At 41.3% G+C, this 26,324-nt stretch overlaps 1 protein-coding gene across 7 annotated transcripts in view; it reads right to left on the bottom strand.

Annotated features, from left to right (window-relative positions):
- The window catches only part of MARK1 (microtubule affinity regulating kinase 1), a 59,527-nt gene extending 48,075 nt beyond the window's left edge, over positions 1 to 11,452 (bottom strand). For all 7 annotated transcript variants that reach the window (XM_074897253.1, XM_074897257.1, XM_074897254.1 and 4 more), the window contains exon 1: positions 11,057 to 11,452. In XM_074897253.1, the coding sequence (XP_074753354.1) occupies positions 11,057 to 11,107 (51 nt within the window). In that variant the 5' untranslated portion in view covers positions 11,108 to 11,452. The remainder of the gene's footprint in view (positions 1 to 11,056) is intronic.
- Between the last annotated feature and the right edge of the window lie 14,872 nt (positions 11,453 to 26,324).

Here is a 26,324-nt window from a genome sequence, read left to right as displayed (position 1 = left end):
TACCATAATAACTTTAGTCCAGTAGTCAAGTGCTATATTTAATTCAGCTTCTTCAGGTTAATAATTATTATTATGTGAAGGAAATGAAAACAAACAGATGGATATGGGAGGCCAGTTTGTCTCTTCTATGTTACTCCAGAAGGCTTGGCATCACTCACTTTGAAAAGAACTCTACTTAAGATATGGATTTAACAAGTGACAGTAAAAAAGCCTGTACAGTATATCAAAAATACAAAGTTTTACAAAAGGTCATAAAATCACCACCACCAATAATAATCAGTATTATCTTGTAGTATTTAGAAAACATCAAATTTGATTTTGGTATGAGCACTATACTGCAATCACTGGATAAGCAAGAATAGGTTTCTTAAAAAGGACCTTTAAATACAGGCTTTTTTCAGTTTGCTTTGCACAGGTTGAGTAATTAGATTTCCCTTAGCCTGTCTATAAACACTGCTGTAGACGTACATTCTCTAATAATGATTATGTCTTCCATTGACTAATTCCAGCATCTATATTAGTTCGACCCTCATTGCTCATACCAACTTTCTGTAGATAAGATTTCTCTTGACTATGCAGTAGATGGAGCAAGAGTTTCACTGTGAAGTGCTTTCATCTGTTTTCTTTGTTCATGTGCATCTTATGTCCATCACTGGAAGAAATAACTCTAAAAAGCAGCTGGCCCTGTTAATTTAATATCAAATTAAGAAAAACAAGTTTGAAAAGCTACTGTACATAGGTATGCCTGGCAAATACTATTTAAAGACAGGATTATTAGTATTTTCTGTATACATCTTATTGTACTGAATGATTACAATTATTATTTCTTCTGGAGTCAGACCTTAAGGAAAAAATACTATTTTAGTCCTTCACCAAGTAACAACATTTTCCCGATTTTTTTTTTTAACCACCAGTAGATGGTCTGTAATAATTGCAGTGGAAAGAAAATCTGATTACTGTTGGAAAAAAATTACTAAATAAAAACCAAATGCTTTAAAGAATTCTTTAACCTTCAATTGCTATTATCTGGAATACAGATATGAGTAAATACATTACACATGCAATCCATTTGTAGAAAACAACCATATCCTCTGTAAGAGCTCAACACAGCATTTAACAGGCTAAGGTAATTTCCATGGCAAAAATCAGACTCCTTTTAATGCTCAACATTCTCTGATTTCTTTGAGCTATACCTCTGTTTATTTTAAGTAATGACAGAAACATCTAAGAATTAGAAAGATACTTACATACAACTGAAGCCAAACATGGACTCTCCAGGAATTTCAGATATTTACTGTTTAAGCACAAGTAATTTACACTGCTGCTACATACATTGCAGTACATCCTACACTTTGCCTCCCTAACTGCAATTCTCGTACATTAAATTCTTTACATATCTACTGAGTATATGAAGAAAATCTCTCTCTACAAAGAGCATTACAAAATTGTACATCCTTTAATCATTATAAAGCTCTGGTTACTCTCTGCTGTTAGAGAAGGCGACTCAGTAACTTTAATAAGGGGGAGGGAAGGAAATGCAGAGTGAGGTAAATACAGTCTAACTGATGAGTATTTAAAATTGTAACAAGCCTTTTTGATAATAATTTCAAGAACAGCCCCTAAAACAGAAACAACTTCCCCCAACCCACCCACAGCAAAACATTTCTTCACTCCCTTTAACTTTACAATTCAGATTATTCTCATACTAAAATGCTCCTTGGGATTCATACAAAAGGATAAACAGGAGCTCCAACTATGTAGCTTTAGTAAAGCTTTGTATTGGTTTTGCTTATGTCATTAAATGAGCAAAACTGGAAAAGGTCCCAGAAAGAGTGAGAAGCATAAGGAAGTTGGCAACAAGTACACAAGCTCAAGCACAAAAGAACATCAGTAAGCAAAATGTGAGGGAAAACAAGGGGGGGGGGGGGGGGGGGGGGGGGAAAATGTGATGAGATAGGAAATTACAGGTATTATATGGCCAGCAACTTAATGAACATGGGTAAACGGAATCTCAGAAAGATGGATATTGGGAAGTATGTAAGGACAAAGCTGCTGTGATGGCAGGTTATATACTATCACCAGGTTTAAAATGAAATTGGTCAAATATTTGAGGGAGTAAATAAGAAAAACGGTCTATGTGATAACCTTTAACATTACGATTACAAATAAATGGCCTTTTTCACTCTGAAAAAGGAGGCTGCTTGGAAACAAGTAAAAGATATTTTACATGATTTTTCTTTTAGTTTCTCTTAAGTATTGGATTAAGATGGAAAAGATAAGAGCCAACAGTGGGGAAAGGAGGAAGCTGGGAGGAAAGCTTACAAGAGAGCCGAAAATAGCACTCTATCGCAGTGACTAAGTCTGTGCCTCCACTTACAAGAAGGTGCGTGTTTTACTGAATCATGAGTAAGGCGTGGATCCTCCTACAGAGACACTACAGGTTTCACCACAAGGTTAGCCTTGGGCAGGAGTCTTTACAGCAAGCCCTGCTAGAGCCTAATCTATCCAAATCTAATCTAGTCTCCAACCACATCTGTCTAATGCAAGATATCACTTCTCTCTAACAACCTTGCCTAATTTTGTCTCTGCTTGAGATTTTCAAAGTTATCATGCACTACTATTACTTTATAATACAAAAACAATTAAGACTTTGTCACCAGTAATACTATCATTATCTGTTCTTGCAAAAGACTGCCATGGGCTATCCAGTAACTCTGTATGTTCAGCTATGCGAACATCGATGTACTACACAAGTTCTTTCATTAGAGGTGAAATAAAGTTCTGTCTCGTTATTCAAGCTATCTGTATCACAACTACGTATGTTTAAAATACAGTTCTGCAACACAACTAGACAAAACTCCTTACATTGGATCAATTAAAATATATCTAAGTTTGGATATCATTGTCTGCTCTGATTAACATTTTTCTATGTTTGTGAATTCTACAGGCCACATGTTCAAACATAAAACAGTATTATTATTCTACTCACTGCCAACACACCACTAGGGTCACAGTGAACAAGGCAGACACTGATCTGAAGTCATGAATATGTTTCATTCTCTCCTCGGTATAACTCAACTATGTTTAGCAATCCTTACTTGAGAAATCATTAACACTGTGAACAAACATATCAAGGTGCTATACTTGCTGGGCATTCAAAATGACTGAGCAATTTAAAGAATGTTTTACTGCTTCCCCCCCCCCCGCAAGTGCTTCTTTAGATTGGCTATACAGTTTGGAAGTTAAAACAATGAAACTGGCTAAAGCTTACTGTAACCAAGAGTCCTCTTTCTGATATATCGCCAGTCTTCTGAATAATGTAACTATGAAGAAAAGTAACCTTTTTTTCCCCAAAACACATTGTATTACTGTATTGTGAATATAGGTTTCTGTAACATGTCTTACATTTTACAAAATGACAAAAGTTCACACACAAATGACCAGGAGTCATTGGTACTGAGCACTTAAATCTTGAACAGCTCAGCAGAAGTCTTTACAAAAGTCATCTTGATCATAAGCCATGTCAATGACAATCAAACAAGTGGAGTGCAGACCACTTGTCATTGTGACACCCACAGTCTACACACCTAAGGTGTCCCACAAGCAAAGGAACAGCAAGATAAAAGAAGGAAAATTACTTTTTCCTGAATCCATATACAACAACCAACAGATAAAAGGACTTGAAAACACAGATGGTGCACTCGTTTCAGTATAGAGAGCCGGCTTTCCATGATGATTTAAGTGATGTAAAGTGACTGTCAATCAGCTATTCTGATGGAGAATTTTAGAATAACATAATGATCTTCCATTCTACAAAGATGCACAGAAAACCTGCGGTTTAGGGATTTACATAAATACACTCTATTGATCATTACAGGCTAAACCATGGCACTGCTCCATGAGCATGTCCAGTTCATTGCTTTAGAGGTTAATTGTAGCCCAGCTGAATTTAACTGTGCAGACGCCTTACTACAACTGTGAACATATGTCTTTCAGCGTAAGTTGGTGGGTTTTTTAAAACCATACATAAAGAAATCCCTGACAAAATGCTCACCTGAAAAAGAAAAAAACAAAACCCAAACAACTAGACATTTTTTTCAACTGCCATCTAAGTTCAAAAAGAAGGAGGATTATGATAAGCACAGAAAGTACTTTCCAATGCTTCTGCCTTAAACTATTTTGCCATGATAGCTATAGTGTGTTTGGTCACTACTTAGAAAAAAATATGATGAAACAAGCACAGGGATATCTGCTTTAAGAACAAGAACTATCTTATCCTCTTGGAATTTTTAACCTTAGATTCACTAGGATGCTCACTGAAACCATCCTAGCTGCATCATCACATACAGATATGAAGTTTTAAACTGACCTTGAGATCTTGCCAATCCTTTGGTTTTACTAAGTTATTCATAGAAAAAAAAATAATTATTTTTTAGATTAAATGCATCTAGAACAATTTAAAGCTCAGTTTAGCACCAAGCAGAGATAACACACTGAAAAAAAAAAGTTAATTCAGAATATGAAAAAAGTAGAAAAATATTAACAATTAAACAGGCTTGGTAGTTGATGTGGAGAAAGAGCTTATTATTAAAACTAAAATTCAGTTGCATTATATTCATTACACCAAACAATGTGAATGTTTCAGTGGAACTTTTCTGCTTTCATAGTTGTTTTCAGAAACATTCAACTGTGAGGAACACTTCTTCTTAATTTACCATTCCTAGAGGGGAGTAAACAGTCAAGAATGAAGACCCAGAAAAAAGCTGTGAAGTCATTAAAAAAAATTTGGGGGTAATTCTGAAATTCCAGAAAGATTAAAAGAAATAAAACCCACCACAAAAAGCAAGAATTGTGTTTCCAGTGTTGTCATGACCACACCACCAATAAACTAAGTTTGAAACATGTCACTGTCTGCAGCAACTTACAAGTAGTATGTTTAACCTGGAGGGCAGCACAGAACTTTTTTTTTTTTTTTTAAAAAAAAAGATTAGATAATATCTTTTAGTAGTTTCAGACAGAGGTGATAAAATGCTTTCTCTCTGATATCACAACATTTGAAAAGTTCGCTCAAACTTTCAAGTTGTTAGTAGGACAATTTGTAAGAAATCTGTTTTAGGGCTTTAGTTGTGCCATAGATTTCTAGCTCCACGTTAATAGCAAAATCATCCCTCCTTTTTACAGTATAGTTTCTCAACAAGTCTGCTCTACTAGAAAACAGTGTTTAAAGTTCTCTTTCAAACATCAGTAAGATATTAAGGCTGGGTCTATACTAAAAATTCTGAGAACAAGAAAAAACCCTCTGTAAGTGCAAATAAAAATCACTGATCAAGAATATAATTTTACAGAAATCACTGTATCTGCATGAAAAAGAAAAACTAAATTACTACTTTTTCTGTGTTTAAACTGTTGATATAAATCAGAAGTTAACAGGAGCTCCCTCTGCTAAACAGAAATTGTGATGGTAGCAACTTACCATATTTATAGCAGAAACATTAATTTCCAAACATAATTGGGTGCCACGGGGGGGGGGAATCCTGCCTTTACTGATATTTAAAACATTTTAAATGCAGAGTTAAAAATTTAAAAAGCTCTATTACTATAAACAGTAATGAGAAAAATATGACAGTAGAGACTCCACCAGTAACAAGGCTCCACGGAACATAATCTCCTTGTTCTAGTTCAGTGTTTAACTCCACTGACCATGTAAGTACAGTTTACAGAACACCAACCACAAACAATCTAACTTTATGTTTACCTGTGAACCTCAAAAACCCTATGAAGTATGAAATGAAAGAAGTAGTACAATCAAACTGGATTAACTCTTTTTGAACTTTTAACACTATATACTCTTTTATGATACCTAGAAAGAACACTGAAGCTAATTTTCACTTGTTTGTTCCAAAACATTTCTCTTTGACAGAAAATGAAACTAAACATCTATATCACCTGTTTCATGACTCTGACTGACACGGAAGGTTAACTTTGAAATGGATAACATACTTCATAACAAAATGAACCTTGCTCTCTCTGTGCATAATGCTCTAGCTAAACATGTGCTTTTCCCCACAATATAGAAGCTCAAGACCTGAATCAAAACAAGGCTGCTTAGAGAAAACACAAACCTTAAAAATAAGATTAGGAGAACATACCCTGTTCTCACCATTCAAACAAACATACGACCTAATGGTATACTTATGATCAAGGAAAATAATCTTACAAGGAAAACACACAGGCATTCTCCACTTTGCTAAAGCCCATCTCCTGTGGATAAGAAAGATACAGCTGTACTCTTGAACCCATAAGGCTTGGAAACTAGGCCATTCTTCTGCTTAAGGCACTGAACGAAAGAATTCTTGTCAGATACTTTCTCCCACGCCCCCTCTGTCCAAATCAAAACCATGTGTTCTTATTGTACAAAAGCAAATCCAGAAGAAAAAAAACAACACAAAACAAAAAGAAATTAAACATGGTATAATTATTATTACCCCAACCTGACCATTCCACTCCATCCTCTTATCTCTTGCCCTGTTCAATTTTTTTTCCTCTTTAAAATACAGCTATCTAGTAGCCTCCTCTATCAGAAAGTCAGCCTTAACCACACCCACTTCAGCTGACATCTGAGACATCGCCCTTCCCTCACTGGTCAGCAAAGGGAGGGGGGTGTGTGTGTGTCAAAGTTATAATTATTTGTATGATACTGATCATATGGCACTGTATGATTCTTCCTTAAAACTCCCCCTGCTGCGATATCTCCTGATCATTCTCATATGGCACCGGAGAGGTAAGATAAACCACAATTCTCACATTCCTCTTCGACTCTGGCCAGTGTTATCATCCAGTCCTCCTGCCCTGTTTGTTTCTTCCACCATAAACATACAAGATCTCAGTGGCATAATTAACCAACTTTTATGTGTCTGTAAAGTACAAAGCAAAATAATACCTTAAAACTTAGCTAGATGGGTGATGTCACAACACAAATAAATGGTAATGCTTTCACAAATAATAGTAATACCTTAAAAGATTAAATTACACATAGTATAGGGAAAAAAAACCACTATTCTTACACCAGACTAAGAAAAGGCAAACTACACCATTCTCATTTTTATTAATTTTACTAAAGGAAGTTGCATTCAGCTGTCTGTTGAATCTCTCAGTCTTTTCTTATACAGATCTGCCCCAAATCATTTAAGAGACTATGTTACTGACATATTTTCTTTTGCCTTAATTCAGGAAAACCATTCCCCAATTTAATGACATGATACAATATAATATGAAGGGAAAAACATAAAAACCCCTTTCCTTATTTAACACCAACTCAGTGAAAACAGAAGAGCTACTCTAGCTCGAAGCTTTTGATTCCTGTCCCTCTCCTCCCCCAGCTTCAGCAGAGATGGGAAGCTCAGTTCACCCAAACTAACCCCAACTGCAAGTGTTTGAATGCACTGAAACATTACCTACCACAGCCTACATAAAATGTATCAAGAAAGCTGTAAGTAGTTACATGCAGAAAATCAAAACACAGGAAAATTATTATTTTGAATACTACTCTTATCCCTCACATGAAAGAAATAAATCCAGTAATAGGCATGAAAATAATCTTTACTGTACTGCCTCCACCCATTAATTTCCCCAAGTTTCCCAATAAAGCATTCAACAGGAATAAGCGTTTGACAATCATATTCTGTTTCCTTAAACACAGCTTCCATGAGAGAGGAGTAACATTTCCAATGAAAAATATTTATGGACATACGCTAGAAAAGTTAAACCTAGCACTGGGAGACATAAAGAATAGCAAAAGGGAAAAAACCAGTGTGAATTTCTGTAACACAGACCTATCGGTTATACACATACTGTTTCACAACCTCTGTTTCCCTCCACCCATTGTTTGTCCATTGTCAGTGGTCCCTGTACCTTTCACTCCAGTTTTCTGATCAGACCTTATCCAAGTAATCTGCTGCATGATCTTATCCCTTCTAGACTATTTTCAAAGGGCACTGTGGGATAAAAGGCATAAAGAACTACGGAAATACGCATGTTTTTCAACCATTCCACCAGGAATTCCCATAATTCCTCAAGGAATGTATATTCTTATGATAGGTGCTATAACCAATTAGATTTTTTTTTTTTTTCAGATGAGAGAACACATGCTTGCATACTCACTGAGAAAAACATATGTTGAAATTTTATTTATTTTCTATTTTAAAGAGCATTAAAAGCAGCTGCCAAGAGACAGGGGTTAACAGTGGTAGGGTAGTTCCCCATGATTTCATGCAACGACCTCACGCCACATGCAAAGCACAGCTGGACATGTACGTAGGCTTGTACTCAGAACCATCAATCAGCTCTCTCCGGCATACAGAGCTACAGTCTGTCCCTTGAGAGTCAGACAATGGAGAAACATTGCTGAGATGGCCACGCATAGGAGATGGAAGAGCGCTCTCCTGAAGGTCACCTTTAGCTGAAGAACTTGGGAGAGCTGTGTTAATATATGTACTTGGGAACTGGAAATATGCACTACAAAGATGGATTTATTTACCAGTCCCAAACCACCCATACTTGCGCTGCTCTTTCACACCTCCCTCTTTCCAATAACTTCTCCCTTTAGTTGCAACTTCTAACCACTCGGTTACCCAGAGCTTACCAGCTAAACTTTGTGCATCAAGACCCATCAGCATAAACACCTCCCTGGTTCATTAGTGTTTATTAGCAGGAGGAAGCACATTAAAAGTAAATTAAAAGTCTCACCTCACCCCAACAGAGTCCTTTTTAAATCAAGGAATGCTGCTGTTGATGAAGTCAGCAACAGACCACGTCCTCCTTCATCCCACATTTGCCACTTTAGCCAAAGGTTTTACACAAGGGAGACCACAAGTAGGAAAGAAGGCTTCCCAAGGCTCCCCTACCAGCAGAAGCAACAATCTACTTGAGATCTCTGCTCCAAAACCCAGCAGACGTCACACTAGTGACAGCACTAGAATTACTTTGTGCACATTTGGGAACTTACTATTGCACAGCTCTTCGCTGTTTATCTGGCCAGAGGATTATATTCATTACTATTAGGTTACAGGCTTATACCAAGATTTTCAGGAGCAAACATGCAATTTTGAATGTTTTGATATCCCGTACAAACCTTGGGTTTTTTAGATAACCAATGCACTCTGAAATAATAATAAAAGAAAATCCTGACTTATCGCTAGGTGTCAAAATAGAGCATTCAAAACTAGCATAATATTTTCTCAATGAACTACTAACCCTTTAATTGAAGTTTTCATTCCATAGAAGTTGATGACATTTGAGAATATTTCCATATGCCTTGTGTAAATGTACTTTGCAAGTCTTATATACTATATTACTGGATACATGCATAAGTATTTCCTATCCCTTCCTGTCATCTCTCTCTCATCTACATTTCTATATACATTTGAAATGGAGGCTCATAAGTAACACATATCACTCAAACCTGGACTTTGTCATTTAATTAAACCTAAACTTTCATTTTCATCTGGAGGACTTGCTTTTGTTCTGGCAGTAATACAGGATTCATCAGTCCATAAAGAGCAAGGACAGACCAAATGCACCTACTTACTTTAACTAGTAACTAGGCTGATTTTGCTATGTCAATTAAACTTCCACTAAGCAACCGATACTAAAAGGTCATTATAAGAAGACACTAAGCTAGAGTTTCACTTCTCTAAATATATTATCTCATTTCTGTTACGTTCGTCTTCCAATCCCTCTTCGTGTGTTCACTTTTCATTTCATATAATTCAGTAACCTATTCAGCAGGCACAGCTATTTTGACCTGTACAGTAACTAAAATGACGAGCTCCTACTGATGGCCAGAACCTCTACAGATTGATGCAATTCACACAAGCATCTTCCTCAACCCATCTCAGGCCATCTTCCTTCGTTTCTTACCAATCACTTTCCACTCAAGCAGAAGTTGGGTGCAACTGCACGTGTTAAATTTCATGTGACTCCTTTTTCCCTCCTGGGCCTTCTGCCACCTTCCCAACGGCAACTAATGATATCCGGCACACATTCCAAACATACCTTTTTTAATACCGGTCCCCTCACCTAAGACGAAAAGTTCACACCTCCCATACTACTGCCTATGTAAATCATTACCACCGATGGACAGGACCAGACGTGGTCCAGGATTTTAAGATTTCCCAGGGACACTGTCTATCATAACCGAGTCTGGTTATTTCCTGTGGGAAGACCACCACAACTAAGAACAACACTGTTCTTCTACTCCATCAAGTCCGGGCGGAGCAGAGGAAGAGCGCAAAGATGTTTAAACAGAGCACAAAGGAAGATACAAACAATCAACTCGGGAGGTACCAAGGACACGACGACAGCCTCCCTCAGACGCAACACAAAGCAAAAGAGAGGAAGGAATACCGCAACGGCAACGCCGGGGACCGTCTTCGAGGTGCAAACCAAACAAAGAGCAAGTACGGCTGAATCCCTGAAGGCGAGATGATGCCGAGTGCCAGACAGTTGGAAAGCCCACGAGCGGGTGCCCCGACCCAGGCAGCGGGGTGCCCGCCGTGGGGGACGCGTCAAGGCAGGGCAGCCCGGCGCGGGGCCGGAGGCCTCTCCCCGGCGGGGGACCGAAGCCAACTGCCTGTGGGCCTGCAGCCGCCGGCTCCAGCCAAGCACATATAAGGGCGGCCCGGCCCGGCCCAACAACGCGTGGAAGGGGCTGCCCGGCCGCCGTGCGGAGCGGCAGCCGCCCGCCGGCTCCGCGGGAGGCCCGGGGCCGCGGGCGGGCAGGGCCGACGTGGAGCGCAGCGCGCCGGACCCGCCCCGGCAGCGCCGCATGGAGGAGCCGGAGGCGCGGGCAGGCGGCGGTGCCGGCCCGGCGCTGGGGAGCGCCCGGCCCGCCGGCGAGGGGACGGCAGCGGGCGGCCCGCCCGCCCCTCGGGCACCTGGCCTGGGCGGCAGGACGGGCCGGGCCGGGCCGCCGCCAGGTGCCGGGGAGCGGCGGCCGCGGAGGGGGCGGCGGGCGGGCGAAGGGGCGCGGCGGAGGGAGGCCCGGCCCGGCACTCACGTTCTCCGTGTCCCGCTCGTTGACGGTGGGCAGCGGCGTCCTAGTGGACATCTTGTGGGCCGCGGCGGCGCCGCGCCCGGCGCGCTGAGGGGAAGGCCGCCCGCTCTCCTAGGCCGCGGCGGAGGCCGCCGGCTGCCCCCGCCGGCAGCCGGGCGCACACGGCGGGACGCGGGCCTCCTGCCGCGCTGCCGGCCCCGCTAGGCGCCCGGCGCCATGGCCTCGCCCGCCCGACCGACCCTCCGCCCGCTGCCGGGCTCCGCGCAGCTCGGCCGCCGGCTCCTCCTCCCTCCTGCCCGCTCAGGTGAGCGGCCGGCAGCGCAGGGGGGCCGCGGCGCCTCCTCGCAGCATCCGGCGGCGGCACCGACTCCTCCTCCTGCCGCCGCTGCCCCGCGCTCCCTTCCCCGTCTCTCCCCTCCCCTCCTCCTCCTCCTCCTCCCCGCCCCCGCCCCGCCGCGCTGGGCCCGGCCCCGCCGCCCAGGATCCGCCGCCCCGCGCCGCAGGAAGCGCCGGGCGGTGCGGGCGGGCGCGGCAAACGCGGGCGGGAGGGCGGCCTCCGCCGGCGCCACCGTCCCTCCCGCCGCGGCCCCCGTCACGGGTGGCGCCGCGCCGGGCCCAGCCGCGGTGGCGGCCGGCCGCGAGGGGCGCGCCGGGCCCGGTGTGAAGCGCGACGGGGCAGGTGTGCTGCTCCGCGAGGGACGGCCGAGGGGAGGAGGCGTCCCGGTGCCCCGAGGTCAGGGCCCGCCGGCGGGGCCGTGCGCGCCCTCGGCCCGCCGGGATGGGGCGGCTCGGGAGGAGGCCGGCGGGGCGCGGGCAGTCAGTCGCCTGGGGAGCCCCCGGCCCCCTCCGTGAAGGACGCGGGACGGGGCCCACGGGGGTGCGGGGCCCGCTGCAGCTTGGAGAGTGGGTTGCCCCAGGGACTTGGCCTTGGAAGGGGCCCTGCCCGCCTCCCGCACGGGGCTCCGAGTCCAAGTCACAGACTTTCTGGAGGCTCGTAAAACCCCGTGTCAGCATCTGTGTAAATCAAGGCGTTTATTTGTGCGCCGGAGACAGCCAGCCGCCTTTATACCCACTTGAAGCTGAAATCGGATCGACAAGACTTTGCGACACATCTATCCACTCGTGTCTGAGTGGTACACAGTCCTCGAACACTCTGCCGATGACCTCATGTACATAAAATTAGAACCATACACGCAATTTGTGTCTTTTGAGAAGTTACTAGTGTTTACATGACAGCAGCTTTTGCTGTAAAACCAGCCAAACCCTTCACCAAACTCTAAAAATAATCTGCAAAAAAAAAAAAAATAACCTCCCCTGCACCAAAAACAATGCGCCTGAATTTCCATTGCAGTATTTTGACAGATTTTTGTAGCTGAGGCTGTAAACATCTTCATAAATGCTGTAAATACAATCCTTGTTCTGAAAGACCTGTATGAAAGCTACTTCGGAACACACTTCATGGGTTGTATGTCAATCTCCAGGAATCCCTTACGTGCTTGTGAAAGAGCATGGATTGTAATTTATTACCTATATTTATAGGTTATATGTATACGCACACCTAAATTTATAGGTAAAAACACTATAAATGGAGTATATTTAGTTCTGGTGTGATTCTGGTGTCGGCACGGGTCAGCCAACAGTGGAGTTTTCCAGATGTGCTCCATAGCTGATGCAGATACAGGCCGAGAGCATCCCCACATTGTACATGTAGTGTGACTGGACTCGCTCTTTGCACATTCAGCATCCTGTTGCTCTGAAGCGTGCGTGATTTCTCTGTCTGGAATGATAGAGGCTCCCAGCTAGTCCTCAGCCCAAAGCCTCTAAAATCCTTACAAGGGCCTCTGTGAGCTCCTAGCTCTCTCCTGACATAGCTGACCCTACTGACTGTATGGGAAATGTCAGCGTCCTTCATTTTGCTGAGAAAAAAATAATCTAAGATTGGATTTACTCAGGGTAAACAGCCATGGTCTAGACAGCATGCCAAAACAAGTTTGTTGACAAACTGGATATTAACCCAGTTTGGTTGCTTAGCTCATCAAAATGCATTCACTTTTATCCCAAATAAGAGCAAGGCTGTGTCTAGTGCTCTGCATGGGGCCTGACTCTGCAACCCTTACTTGGTCAAAACTCTCACTTATGCAAGCCCATCGTGGTATGGTTTTGTGTACACGGATGTGGTCAGAGAAGAAAGGAGTATAAATTCAAAAGTGTTCTAAATGTGTTTAATGGCACCGCTGACTACGGGAAAGCTTAGAGAGTCTTCCTGTCTGCCTTAGAATTTGAGTATGTTTTGGTCAGTAATTCATAGGAAAATGTTGGTTCATCAGAAATTAAAAGTGTAATAATGTGATAATTTTTGTTATCTGAAGATCTGCTTTGCAGTTGTTTCAGCCATGGTTGTTATCATCTTCTTTCACGTTAATAAGGTCACTCATTCATTTAATAGCTCAGTTTAGGTTTGTTTGGTTATTACCAAACTACAGGCCTCTTGTCTGCCGTGGCTGAGAAAATGCACGGACAACAACTGAGGAGCTGCATGGTGAAGGTGAGCACAGTCCCAGACAGAAGATAGGCAATGAGCTGAGCACAAAAGTCGTCTGGAGGAAGGATGCTCCAAACGGTTTGAGACCTGCATTAAAATGTGTAGAAGGTTATTGCTGCTTCAGGTGGCATTAAGTCCTGCTTGGTGCCCAGCATGAGTCACAGAGCACAAGCAGGGCTCGGGTGGTGGCAGCAGCCCAGCCTCTGCGGCTGTGGAGGGGTGCAAACAGCAGGCAGCGAGGGGAAGGCTGTCATTTTGGGAAGGCGGGAGCCGCAGGAGCGTTTTGACTTGGGATCCATGTTTTGAGGGGCTGGAGGAAGCCTTGGCTCCTCACTTCAGAAGTGATTCATGTCAATAGAAAGCTCTGGGTAGTGGTTGTGATCTTTTACCCCAAGCTCTGAGAAAGCTGCACAAGCTCCTGCTCGAGTACCCAGTCATTTTGTTCCTGGCTAGGTATTTAGGCAAAAAGACGATACAGAGTGAAAGACTTAAGCTCTTACACCATTATCATTCTGAAATATGCTCATTCTCTGCATTTTTGCCAGAAATGACATGTTTATTTATGACTAGACAACATTGTTTAGTGAGGAAACTAAGGTGTCAGTCAGCTTTGTAGGCACTTGTCCCTCCCAAGGGGAGCTCCAGCAGTGAGTCAGCTGCAGCTTCACAGCACACAGGCGGAACGGACTCATTGCTTTGTGTCTTGTAGAAGCCAAGCCCATGAAGCCAGCTGGCTGATGCTTAGGCCTGTTTTTATTTTTGTTTGCAGTCACGTGGTGGATGGAAGCAGCGCAGCCAGGCAAGCACAGAAACCCCAGTCCCTCCAGCCCAGCACAAGGCAGCTTCCTGGCTCCAGCACTCCCTCCAGACCCACCTCGGATGGTCTACAGTTCATTTAGTGACTGGCTCGAACTTCAGCACTGGAAGGGTGGGTGTTCCACCACCTTAACAGTAACTGAATCCCATCTGCAACTGTAGTAGCGGTTTCAATGCTAACTTGAATGAAACCTTTTCCCACAATTTTCAAATGTAATTCTCAGCAGCAAAAGAGTAAGTGTTCCAGAAATCACTCAGGAACAGGTCTCCACTGAGATGTGAATAAAATAGAGAGAAATCTTGGTCCTTACTGCCTTTCATTCCATCAGGACATCTACTATATTGTGAAAAATGAAATGAAAGACCTAGCAAATATGTACGAGTAATATACCTCCAGCTGCATGTAATAAGACTGCAGTAGCATCAAGGACTCCTGAGGTCATTAGAAACTGCAGATACAGGGCTTCATGGATTATTTACTTTCATGAGGGACATTATATATACTTTATATATATATATATAAATATACTTTATTTTTATAATTTATATTTATAATTTTATTTATAATATTTTATAATTTATATTTATACTTTATATATACTATATATATATACTTTATATATATATATAAGTATATATATATACTTTATATATACTTTATATATACTTTGAATATATGTGGTCTTTGTAAATGTATCATTAGTTACAGTCAGGATTCTGATTTTGACATAAGAATCATTAGGAGGCACAGTCTTTGTGAGAAGTTAAATAATGTATAATTTGCCCCAAATACTTTAAGTCTCCAAATAATGAGAATTTTTTTTTTCATTTTAGTAGGAACACATGCCTCTTATGAATACTCTTATCATGTATATGCAAACAAAAGTTTAAATACATTTAACAGCCCAGAATTTGTCTCAAGGTCAGTTGTACCGAAATTTGTCCCTAAATGTAGTTAAGTCTGTGTACTGTATTCATATTTTCTGGGTAACTGCAGGTTTTTACAGTTTTGATGCCATTATGAGGAACTGCCGTAGGAATGTCTACGTAAGAACTTCATATGAAAACATTAAATAAAAGCAGCATTTGTCACTGATCAGCCTGGATCTCTGGGAGGACTAAAATAAAATCATAGCATAAATTTGCAGTTACAGAACTTTCTTGCATATCCCCAAGGCCTCTAAAACAGTATCAGCAGATCTATTTCATGGAAGGAAGACCACCTATGAAACATGTGGGTTGCCCATGGTCTGAAGCAGCTAGTAAGGATATTTGCTCTGTCCCTGGGCATGCCTCTGGTGGCTTGAAAAAAGGGAAGGGTGTAATGAATTGGTCCCTACATTGCTAAAGATCTCGGTACTGGTTCTCAATATCCATTGCTAAAAATAACTAGTTTCAGTTATTTCCTTCATCTTCGATATCTCATCTTTCAATTTGACGCCCCCAGTCTCTACAGCCACAGCCTACTTCTTCCCACATCTGAAGAGTTTCAAAGAGGAAGCTAGCAAGCCACTGTAGCGCTGAGGTAGAACCACAGTGAAACCTGGGGCAATGACAACTGCATGAATTTCAGCCCTTGTTTTCATTTGCTGCAGTCTTTTTTTGACTGTTGTGGCTTTCAATAGTGGTTTCAAACTTGCTTTTTAAAAATCCTTTTCTTTCTTTCCTTTTTGTAGCTTGATCTTAGATTAAGTATATTGGCAGAGGAGGTAAGGCTTGAATCGTTTTCATGCATCAGCACTGACAATATCTTTTTTGAGATTCATTTTTTGGGAAATATTAACATTCTTAGAAGAGGCTGTGTACCAGAGAGTAATAATGAAAACAGAGTAACATGTTGGAAATATCTGTAGCATAATACAATATCTTGATATCCCTTTTATCTGAAAAAATTTAGTTGTTATGAAAGCATGTTAAAGAGTAAAATAACTGTTTAAAGTAGGGACTTACATGATTTCTATCACAGCCGTGTCTGAGCTGTCACATAAGACGTAACGCACCACTGCATTAGACCTGTGAAGCTGGGAAGCTTCCCTAGCTGTTGCTCAGCTGTAGATCTGAGGAGCAGAGGGACTAAATGGTCTATCCAGGAACAGAGAGGAAGCCAGGGACAAAGGAGACGGCAGACTCTCTACAAGTAGTCCTTTGGGACCCTCTGCATACAGATTTAAAACCAGCTTTAGATAACCCCAGGAGATGGAGCAGGATGGCAGAAAGCCTGCAACAAGATGCCTGGTGATCTGCCATTGATCTTCAGAGGGCCATCAGAGACCAGAAGTGGGGGAAGAGTTTGGAAAGGCAATTAACCTAAGTGGTCACAGATGTTCTCAATCTACATCTGCCCTCTGCAGACTTCAGTGGTGTGGTTTCTGTGGAAACAGAAACTGTGCTAAATGGAGCTGCTATCCCTGGCAGGATCTAATTTTTCCAAAGATGTATTCCACAGTAGCACAACAAGAGCTTGTTGATGCAGAAAGGTGCAAAGTTATCCTGCAGCAGCATTGCATAGTCTGGTCCAAATTATCACAGCTTTTGATCCAGGAATAATTCCAAGTTTTGATTTGAGTTAATCCAATAAATGATTCTGTAACGGGGAAATCTCTAACTGTTGCGAAGACACTACCTAAACCTCAGTGAGTGCGGGATCAGTTCCGGTAGTCTTTCCTCTGCCCCTTTTTAAGGTGACCAAGGAAAGAAAGATTTGAGCTAAACTCCCGACTGCCACATTTAAGCACACGTGTGTACCTGCGTGGGTTAATATTTTTTGACCTATTTAGGACAACTTTTATTTCATACTTCTATAATATCTTATTTGTTTAAGATACCTTGTTGGGTGGATAGGGTTTCCTTTTTTACTGAGTCATTCTACCACTTTAGAGGCTTAAGATTGCTTGGGATCTCGGGTACATTTTTTTTGTCATCTTCCCCTCAAAAAAAGCAGTCTCCCTGTTTTGTTTTCTGCTGACTGCACTGAACTGGCAGAATAACCTTAAAGATAATTGACAAAATGACAGGATAGAATAAAATGTTGGAAGGGAAGAACTGACACAGGCATTCATGGACTTTTTAATAGTTAAACCACAATGGCCTGTTCAAATGAATGGATTACTCCCACAAGAGAAAGTAAATTTTATCCCTCACAGAATTTTATGTGGAACAAAATGGCAAACAACCACTTACTGCTGCAAGTTGTACTGACCATGTCTTACAGTGGACTGAAGACTAAACTGAAATCCATCCCACCTTCTCCGAGGTTATCAGGAGCAAATAAAGTCCATCTGGACCTCCTGTAACAGTCGCTGAGCCAGAGCTGGCAATAAGCTTGGCTGCCATAGCTTCAGCAATGGATTTAAAAACGATGGATTCTAGAGGTCTCCTTTAAAGAGTCCTAAGAGGGTGTAAAATGACCAGATGATAATGATAGGCAGCAAGGTTCACTTTGCACTGAATAAATGATGGCACAAACCCAACTCCCCAAAGTCAGGCACAGGGAGAGGAAAGAGAACCTTACTCCGAGTTACCTGGTCACCACTGAGATGTGCTAATTGACTGTACAGGGCCATAGTCTGCCACCAGTACCATCATCTTGCAAAACCACGTCATCTTTCTTTCCCAGCCTGTGAAGGGAGAGTGCCTGGAAATAGGAGAACAGAGTAAACAAGAAAAGAAGCATGTTTTTAGATTTTAATTTTTAAGTGAGCCAGAGAAGTAAGAAAAAATGTCAACCTGATTTCCAGAATGAGCTAAAAATAAACCAAAGGTTTATTTTTAGAGGTACCAAGCTATCCAATAACAGCTCAGCTTTATGGCATGTAGGAATAGGATCCAGATTCTGATGGTTATATTGCTGGAAGCTTTCCATTGGCTTCAAAGATAGTTAGTAGTTTCACCAAAGTAATTTGATCAGAATTTGGCCATAGATCTATTGTTCCTTGATGTGATGCACTTACACATAAGATTTAGTGGAAAAATAATTATTTTAAAAAATATATAAGCAACATACTGATCTACCTCAAAGCTTTTTTGAGGTTTAAATGATTTTAAGTGTTTTGAGAATGAACAATGCTGTATGTATGCGAAGCATTATTATATAAATGCATAGTATGAGGCATGCTATTTTTATCTTTTCCCACAGCACAATAATGATGCATCTGCAGTGGGATGAAATACAACACTATATTTAATAAAGGTTATGGATTATTTTTGTATTTCATGTTGTTAGGTGATATGTTGCTTCTGATATCTATGTCACTGTTCAAATCTGTCAGGGGTTAACCATGCCCAGCCATTCCTGTCTGACACCTGGTATGCTTCTGCTGCTAGAGGAAAAGTTGTTCCCCTCTGTAACTCATCAATTTAGTTTAGAGCCAGTGAAAATCCTCTGTGATGATGCCATCGCTTACAGGGGTGGAAGAAAATGCCAGTCTTTATTCTGGGATAGCCTGTTCAAAACTCAGCTAAGCAGCGTGGTGATAGTGTTGTAAAATCAAGGACATGTAGCTAAAATACAGTAAAGTCCAGCACCTTTTAGGAGCACTAAAAATCTAACTAAAATATCTGAGAATGTTTAGGAAACTAATGGTTTACTTAATATAATAGGTCCTTTTTTATAGAGATCTGATATGGTTGTCATAAAGTCTGGGACAGCAGATCTCACTGGAATACCAAAACATTTTCCAGTATGGTTTGCAAGTCCATCTTTGAGAACGCCAAGATTATTTCAGTTGCAAAACTGAAATATATATACCAATTTTTCGGGTTAGATTTGTATCTCAAGCCTAACTTTTAGCACTGCTCCTGTATTGCCAATGTTTGCACCGCAGAAGTATATTGAAAATCCTCTGGATCAAATCTTAAGGCTTTCTGGTCAGTTTTTATTGAGCCCTTACTAGAAAGAGAACTTGCAGTAGTTCAGATCCTGATGGATAAAAAGCAGCTGAGCATGCACCCTTCCCTCTGATTTCCCTAGCAGTTGCTGAGTAAGGACTGGTTGCGTCTCCTGCTCCTGCGTCAGGACTGCTGACATGAACAAGTGGGAGGAAGATCAAGCTCCGGTGAGGACGGACTTCAGGAGCTGGTCCATTCTTCTTTCACATGGATGGGAGTGTCACAGCACGCTTTCCTGCCTAATCAGTCTCAACACAGCCTTGCACAACCCAACCTGTTTTAAGCTTTTAACCAGGGTGTAGGAGTTCAGAAAAAAAACCACCTCCCTTCCCCCAAGAAAAACGTAATTGCAAAGATTTGTTTTGATGTAGCATGTACAGTAAACTTGAATCACTGAAAGTGAACCACAAATTTGTGAGAGTATTTTTTCTTTCTCTAATTTTCATTCCTAGTTAGCTATTCATTTTATTTACCTCCTAGAGAAAACACACTAGAGACTGGATCCAACTCCCAGTGAGGCTCATGGTGGAACTGACAAGGCCATAATCCCCAGGGCTATAAGACAGCTCCTCTCTGTTGACCCTGCTGGGGCTATCCCAGTATATACCAGCAGACAATCTGGTCCTCATCATCATTAATGCAGATGGTCCTCTGTGTGACTCATTTTATGGGTCAAAACAAAAGTTAATGCATAGTAGTAATATCAAAATAGTGCATGGTGATAGGTTCCATTCTCGCTGTATTTGTGTTGCTAAATATAAGTGCGACTTATTCTTTATAACACTGATTTGTTTGAATACTCTGAGAGATATCAGGAGCCTAGTGCATTTAAGGCTTTGTACAAACAAAAGCCTTGATGTTACAGCATGATCTTTGCTAAAAGCCATGCATATATGCAGATTCAGTGTCAAGATCATGGTCCTTTCAAGCTCTCAAGATGTCTGGTGAAGCCAACACAGAAGCTTCAAATTTATTCTTCTGTCAACAAGCTCAGAATATGGATATTTATTATTATTATTATTATTAATAATAATAATATGTAGCATGCCAAGATATGGAGGAAAAATGGAAAAGCAGTCTAAAATTCAAATTATGCAATGTGGGCATAGTAAATAGCAGGGTGAGAATGGAATACCAAGGGAAAAAGCCAAGAAAATGATTGTTCAGTTTAGGGAAGACAGTCCAACAAAGTTGACTAATATTTAACAGTCCTGTACTCCCTGCAGAGTCATTTATTCTGACCAGCAATAAGAAAAACACTAATGAATGGTTAGAGAAACGTACCGATTGGACCCATTAATATAGATTCAAAACAATGCCATCAGTGAATATGGGAATTCCTTGACAAGGTGAAAAGGAATATAATTGGGAAGCTTCAGAGCAGACCCCCAGCAGCAGGCATCCCTGGAGTGGGTCAGGCTGCCAGGGATGGCACAGCCAAGATGGGTTGTCCTAGCCTGAGTGGTTGATCCCTACGTCCTACTAGCACAGCTGCTGCGACCATCACCTAGCAGTAGCTTTCCAAGTCTTCTCCATCCCATCCCATCCCATCCCATCCCATCCCATCCCATCCCATCCCATCCTTCTCTTCACCTTTGCTCTTGGTTTCTCTGCAGCAGGACTATGCCACAATCTCGGCCTTCTTTCCCTCTATTCCCAGCAGCATGGGAGATACAGGAGAGAAGGCTGGCACTGCTGCTTCTCAGGGAAAAGGAGATAGCTGTTGCTTTTTGCAGAGGGAAAGAAAGTAAACTCTTACTCTTCCTATCTCCATCTGCATTTCTCTGATCTTACCAGTCCTCCTCCCTTCAGACCTGTTCAGTGCAACTACAAGATTCACTTTTATCCATCTATTTTCGGATGCTTGGGAAATTTCATGCCCTTCATACTCATGGAAACAGAAGTGTTGAAAAAATAAATTAGGTTGTCCAGAAAGTCTACAGTAGAGAGAGGCCCAAAAAAATGAATCTTCTCACATGCAGACTGTTACCCCAGTTACTGAGACTTTCTTTTTGTGGAGTCATACCTTCTACATGCTAATCCAGGCTTCTCCTTTTTCTCATATTTTTGGGTCTTGAGTTCAGTAGAAATGTGTTTGTCTTCTTCTAACAATGTTGATCAATGAAATTTCACTTACAAGAATATCTAGGTAGTGAGAAAAGTTGCAAATATTTGTGTAAATGTTCATCTAGTTCATGAAATGCATGATTTGACCATCCTGAAACCTTCCTATGTGTTGGAGAGTTGTGCAACAGGGATTAGAAATGGTGCCATCTGACAAATCAGGCCAAACTATAGGCAGCTGGTATGCTAAGCAATCATCCTAATGCATAGTTCATGAGCGAGCCATTGGCTGTGATATGTTTGTGTTAGTCATTTATCAAATAATAATGAGCACCGAAGGCTAGATCCTTTATAAATGGATGAATGGGGCTGATTCCTGCACCTTGGTATGAGGAATGTGTCTCGAGGCCCATGTTTATAGAGCTACAAATTTGTTCTTTGATCTCTTACCAATAATAAGACTAAAGGAATGCAATTTTTGTTGTTAATATTTTGCTTAATGTTAGTCTAGGGAAAGGTTGTTAGTATTCTATAGCTATCTCATCAGTCTCAAGGGACATGTCATATACATTAAAGGACACAAATCAATAATTAACATAAAACCTTCCTAATCCTAAAGTCAAATATTAACATTCTCCCTTACTTTTTTCTTTTCTTCCTTTTTTTTTTTTTTTTTTTTTTCCTGGCTTCTGGCAAATTCCTAAAGAACCCAAGGCTGAGAGTGGTAGAATTTTGCCCAGAGATGACAAAAATAATGAGACGATCACAGACCTGCCTTCCTGTGCCAGATTTCAGGTATATAAATCCACAGCAAGCTCAAAAGTTAAGTATGAAGGGAAGTGCTTTATGGTGTGTCATAATCCTGCAGTTTGCTCTAATCGACAGAAGGTTCAATACCTAGTACATATAAAACAAGAAGTTTTGGGGAAAAAAGGTATCCTCTGGATTAAAGCTGCTTCTGTCTAAAAGTCTGCAAAAAAACCTAATTGCCATTTATAGAAACTATTCCATTGATATAATCCTTTAAAATATGCATATTTAATAATTTTCAAAATTAAATATTGTTAGATGCTTCTGAAACTGAGTTATGAACCTCTATATAAATCCTTGTAGTAAAAGCTCCATTTTCATCTTGCAGCATTAACATTTAGAGCATTTAAAAAGGTACGATAGTGCCACATGTTCAAAGCAATTCCAAATCCCAATTAAAGGGTATCATCATGTTAAACAGTTTTAAAGTTAAACGTATGTGCATAATTTCTTAGGTATAGGCATGAACTTTTTTTTCAATGTCTACACACATCTGGAAATCACTAAATATTTATACCTGTATGCATAATGAACTGCCCACCCATAGATACACTAGGTACAGGCATATAGATAGTTCAGATACATTCCCAAGGCATCTTCAATTACTAACATTTTTGTCAGTGGGAAGGAGCGTGATCTTTCATAACAATGAAGTAATTGTTTATTTTCTCTTTGCCATTTTGTTGCAGGAATTAGACATTTTTGGTTACTTATTACCATGAGATAATTCCTGCCAGTCTGCTGAAGGCACAAGCAAAGCGAAGTGTTTCCTAATTCCCAGAAGGCCTGTGTTATCTCATGGTAACACACACACACACACACATTGCAGTGTGACTTTTCTTCCCTGATATGGGTAAATGGACCACACTGTATCTGGGATCCAGTTTTGTGCTTCCATTAAAATCTCACTGCAATACTGCAAGCAGTATTTCCCTGATTGCAAAATGCTCGATCAAGCTGTATAGTACAGAATAAAAACTTAGCAGTGTGCTTGTACCACTGTGATTTTAATAAAATCCAGATAAAGACTAAACAGAAACATACAACTGCTAAAAAGCTGAAGGGCTGACATTTAGGTGAAAGTTGCTGTCTTCACTCTTGTGCATGTGGGAAAGGGTATTGATAATCTCATGCTACTGATGTGAAACAGTGTGTAGATAGCTGTCTTAAAACATATTGTGAATATAATGGAAAATATTATTGCTCAATGTTTTCAGGATGTTGCTGTCTGGGCCTGACTATAACAAGGTTTCCTAACTTTGGTCAGCAAATCAGATGAAGAACTTTCTGCAAGTCTTCTCCTCCCTGACTGGCTGTATTTCTCAATAATCTCAGCCAGGAGCACATCCAGGACATATCCCACCTTTCAGATGGCTCCTTGTACTGACAGTTCTGCAGTTAGTTGCTTAGAAAGATGGACAGGTCTGTGCAGTGGGCAGCCATCTTTTGTCACATCAACCGCCCTCTGGGCCAGCTCTGACTTATTTTTCCACACATTGGTTTAGTCTGAGGCAGAGACTCTCTATGCTGCTAACGTCTGCTCAAGGGAGATGCAGGAGAAGGAAATAGAAGAAGGTAAGCCCCCAAATCTGTTATTAATTTCTAATTGTAGCATGTTTTTCTCAGTTCCCCATAGCAGGCTCTCATTCCAGTACTCTCAGCTCTTCATTTGAGGTTAAAGTCCACTGAGATGGATACAATGAATGTGGACATGAGAGGACAGATTAATGGTGGAACAGAGAGAGGACAGAGCCTGCTAATTATTGTGCTTGGGGATTTCCTCCAGAAAATAAGGTTTTTCCAGATTCTCTCTAGAAAGGAATTTACAGCCATTGGGCAGATACACTTCTGTGTCAATAGTTTGTTGTATACTGCCAATGAGGTGAAACAGCCCTTTCTTTATGTACAATTAGCTATTACACTTGCAAATAAAATCACATATATCATATAAATGCAATCTTTAAACTCCAAGTTCTTCTATATTACAGAATCATCAACAGAGGAATCTCTTTCTTCTATTAAACGGAGACTTGGATATGGGAAAATTCTCCATGGGGAACTCTCATATACCATAAAAATTATCATGAACCTTGTTATTTTCTAAATACAGTCATAAATTATTTTTCCTTTTTGTTAGTGAAAATCCCCCTGATTAGTTTGGGACATTAACAGGCAAATTTTTAGCAATAGCTTTTGGTGCTTCAGAGGCTTTCCTTCAAGAAAAAGAGGGAAAAGACATTTGGATTGGAGGAAAATGGAGAGGCATGCTGACTTGAACACAGTTAACTGCAGTAGCAAGACCAACATGAAAACCAGAATTTTTTGCTTGTGGTTTTCTTTTTCCCGAAAGTTGCCTGTGGGACTACTTCCCCTACAGATGTATTACTCAAGATGACAGCCTCTGCTTTGCATCTGTTACATACAGAGTTGAACATGGGTTCTGGTTTGAAACTGGATTTCCAGCCAGTCAGAGTTCAAGGAAGACTTGGGATTTTGTCTTGGTTTCATAGATAATTACATGGGGTAAAATCCTAGCCATCTCAAGTCAATGGCACAAATCCCACTGGTTTCAGTGGGGCAAGAATGTCACCCCTTGCAGTTTAGAGGTCAACTACGAAAAACCCCAACTATGGTTCTGATCATAGAGTAATTATGTCATCTTAATTCATGTCCATGCTTGTAGTCTACCAGATCTATCCATTTCCCTTACTACATATTTATATATTTATAAAGGTTTCCCTGCCTGCCTCTTTCTGGAGTTCCTGTGATGTGTTCAGGGGGTGTGATTTTCTAATCCAAGAGACAGAAAAATTACTAGGAAGTGCATAAGCTTGTGATAAAATCCTGATAGCATTCGGGCACTTGAATTTCAAATCCCAATGGAGTCACAAGACAGATTCCATTTATTTTAATTGTCTCTACATCAGTTCTTTTTAGTGCTTGAGGAGTACTGGACACCATCAGACGAGACGTGCCAAAAGTGTTTCTCAGAACAAACTGGCAATATTATTCTGTGTAGCTATAATTTTTTTTTTTTTTTTTTTTTTTTTTAATCAGCACGTCTTCCTCAAATATTCCTGGCCATATATGGTATGAACTTTTTGCCTTTATTGAGGAATTTCCTTTTCAATTTCTCTTTTTCTTAAGGCAGCCTGTACTAGGACAACACGAAAAAATTCTGGAGTGTGATCCAGTCCCTTGCATTCATATCTGATAAACAGATGGTTCTGTGAGCCTCAGGCAGTGGCGGAATATCATCACATTTATAGAGTTTTAGTGATAACTCAGATAGATACTCCAAAACATCATATGTTACACCAATAGTTTGTACCAGCTGAGTAATGTGGAGTGTTCTGCCAAGGCTCCTCGGCGTGCTTTTTCACAGCTGTGATGCTGTCAGCCCAAAGACAATGCTTCCAGTGAGGAGCCCAGTGCTCTCACAGATGCTCAGCTGTCTTAGGCTGGTTCTCAGCCAAAAGGCTCCTGAAACATTTTCCATGGGCTACATCCTAATGTGTATTGCCTGTGTATTCATGCAGTTCTTTCTAATGGGAGGATGGCTTGCAGGATAGCTGCTGGGAGTGGCTTACAATCTGCCCTGGAAGTGCATAAGGCAGAGGTCCCCTCTGCAGAACTAACATTGCATTATTTTTTGTGACAGCTATGAGTTTACACATAGATATCGTGTTGTGTTACTTTGTTTGCTCAAACTTCATTAAACTATGTGGTGTTTAAAGCTACCCTTTTAAAGAACCCAAGTCATGATGGTTTATAGTATCCTCCTTGTTGACCACTGTGTTGATGTAGCTATGACCTTGTTTGACTGAACAGTGTGGTGTTCGGGGAAGACAGCCCCTGGTGTGATGATATGCCGCTTTGTTCTGCACCTGGTGGTTTCTCTGGTAGTACGCCATGGGATGGCCACCACGAAGTATAGGGGATGGGGACTTTGAAATTAATGTCCCTGCTGCTTCTTTAGGTATTGATTATGAAGAATCAGAGCGAGTACTTCAGCAGAGCATTTATCTGCAACAGCTCTGCTCAGTGCAGCACCACTTTGGGTGCAGTGGTGGGTGCAGCAGGGTGCAGATGCCATCTTGGGGTCACTTACAAGAAGGACTATTGCACAGGAGAGCTAAACGCTCCACTCAT

The sequence above is a fragment of the Athene noctua genome, chromosome 1 (assembly GCF_965140245.1).
Source record: "Athene noctua chromosome 1, bAthNoc1.hap1.1, whole genome shotgun sequence".
Lineage (NCBI taxonomy): Eukaryota > Metazoa > Chordata > Aves > Strigiformes > Strigidae > Athene > Athene noctua.
This window is presented reverse-complemented; position numbering and strand designations above follow the sequence as displayed.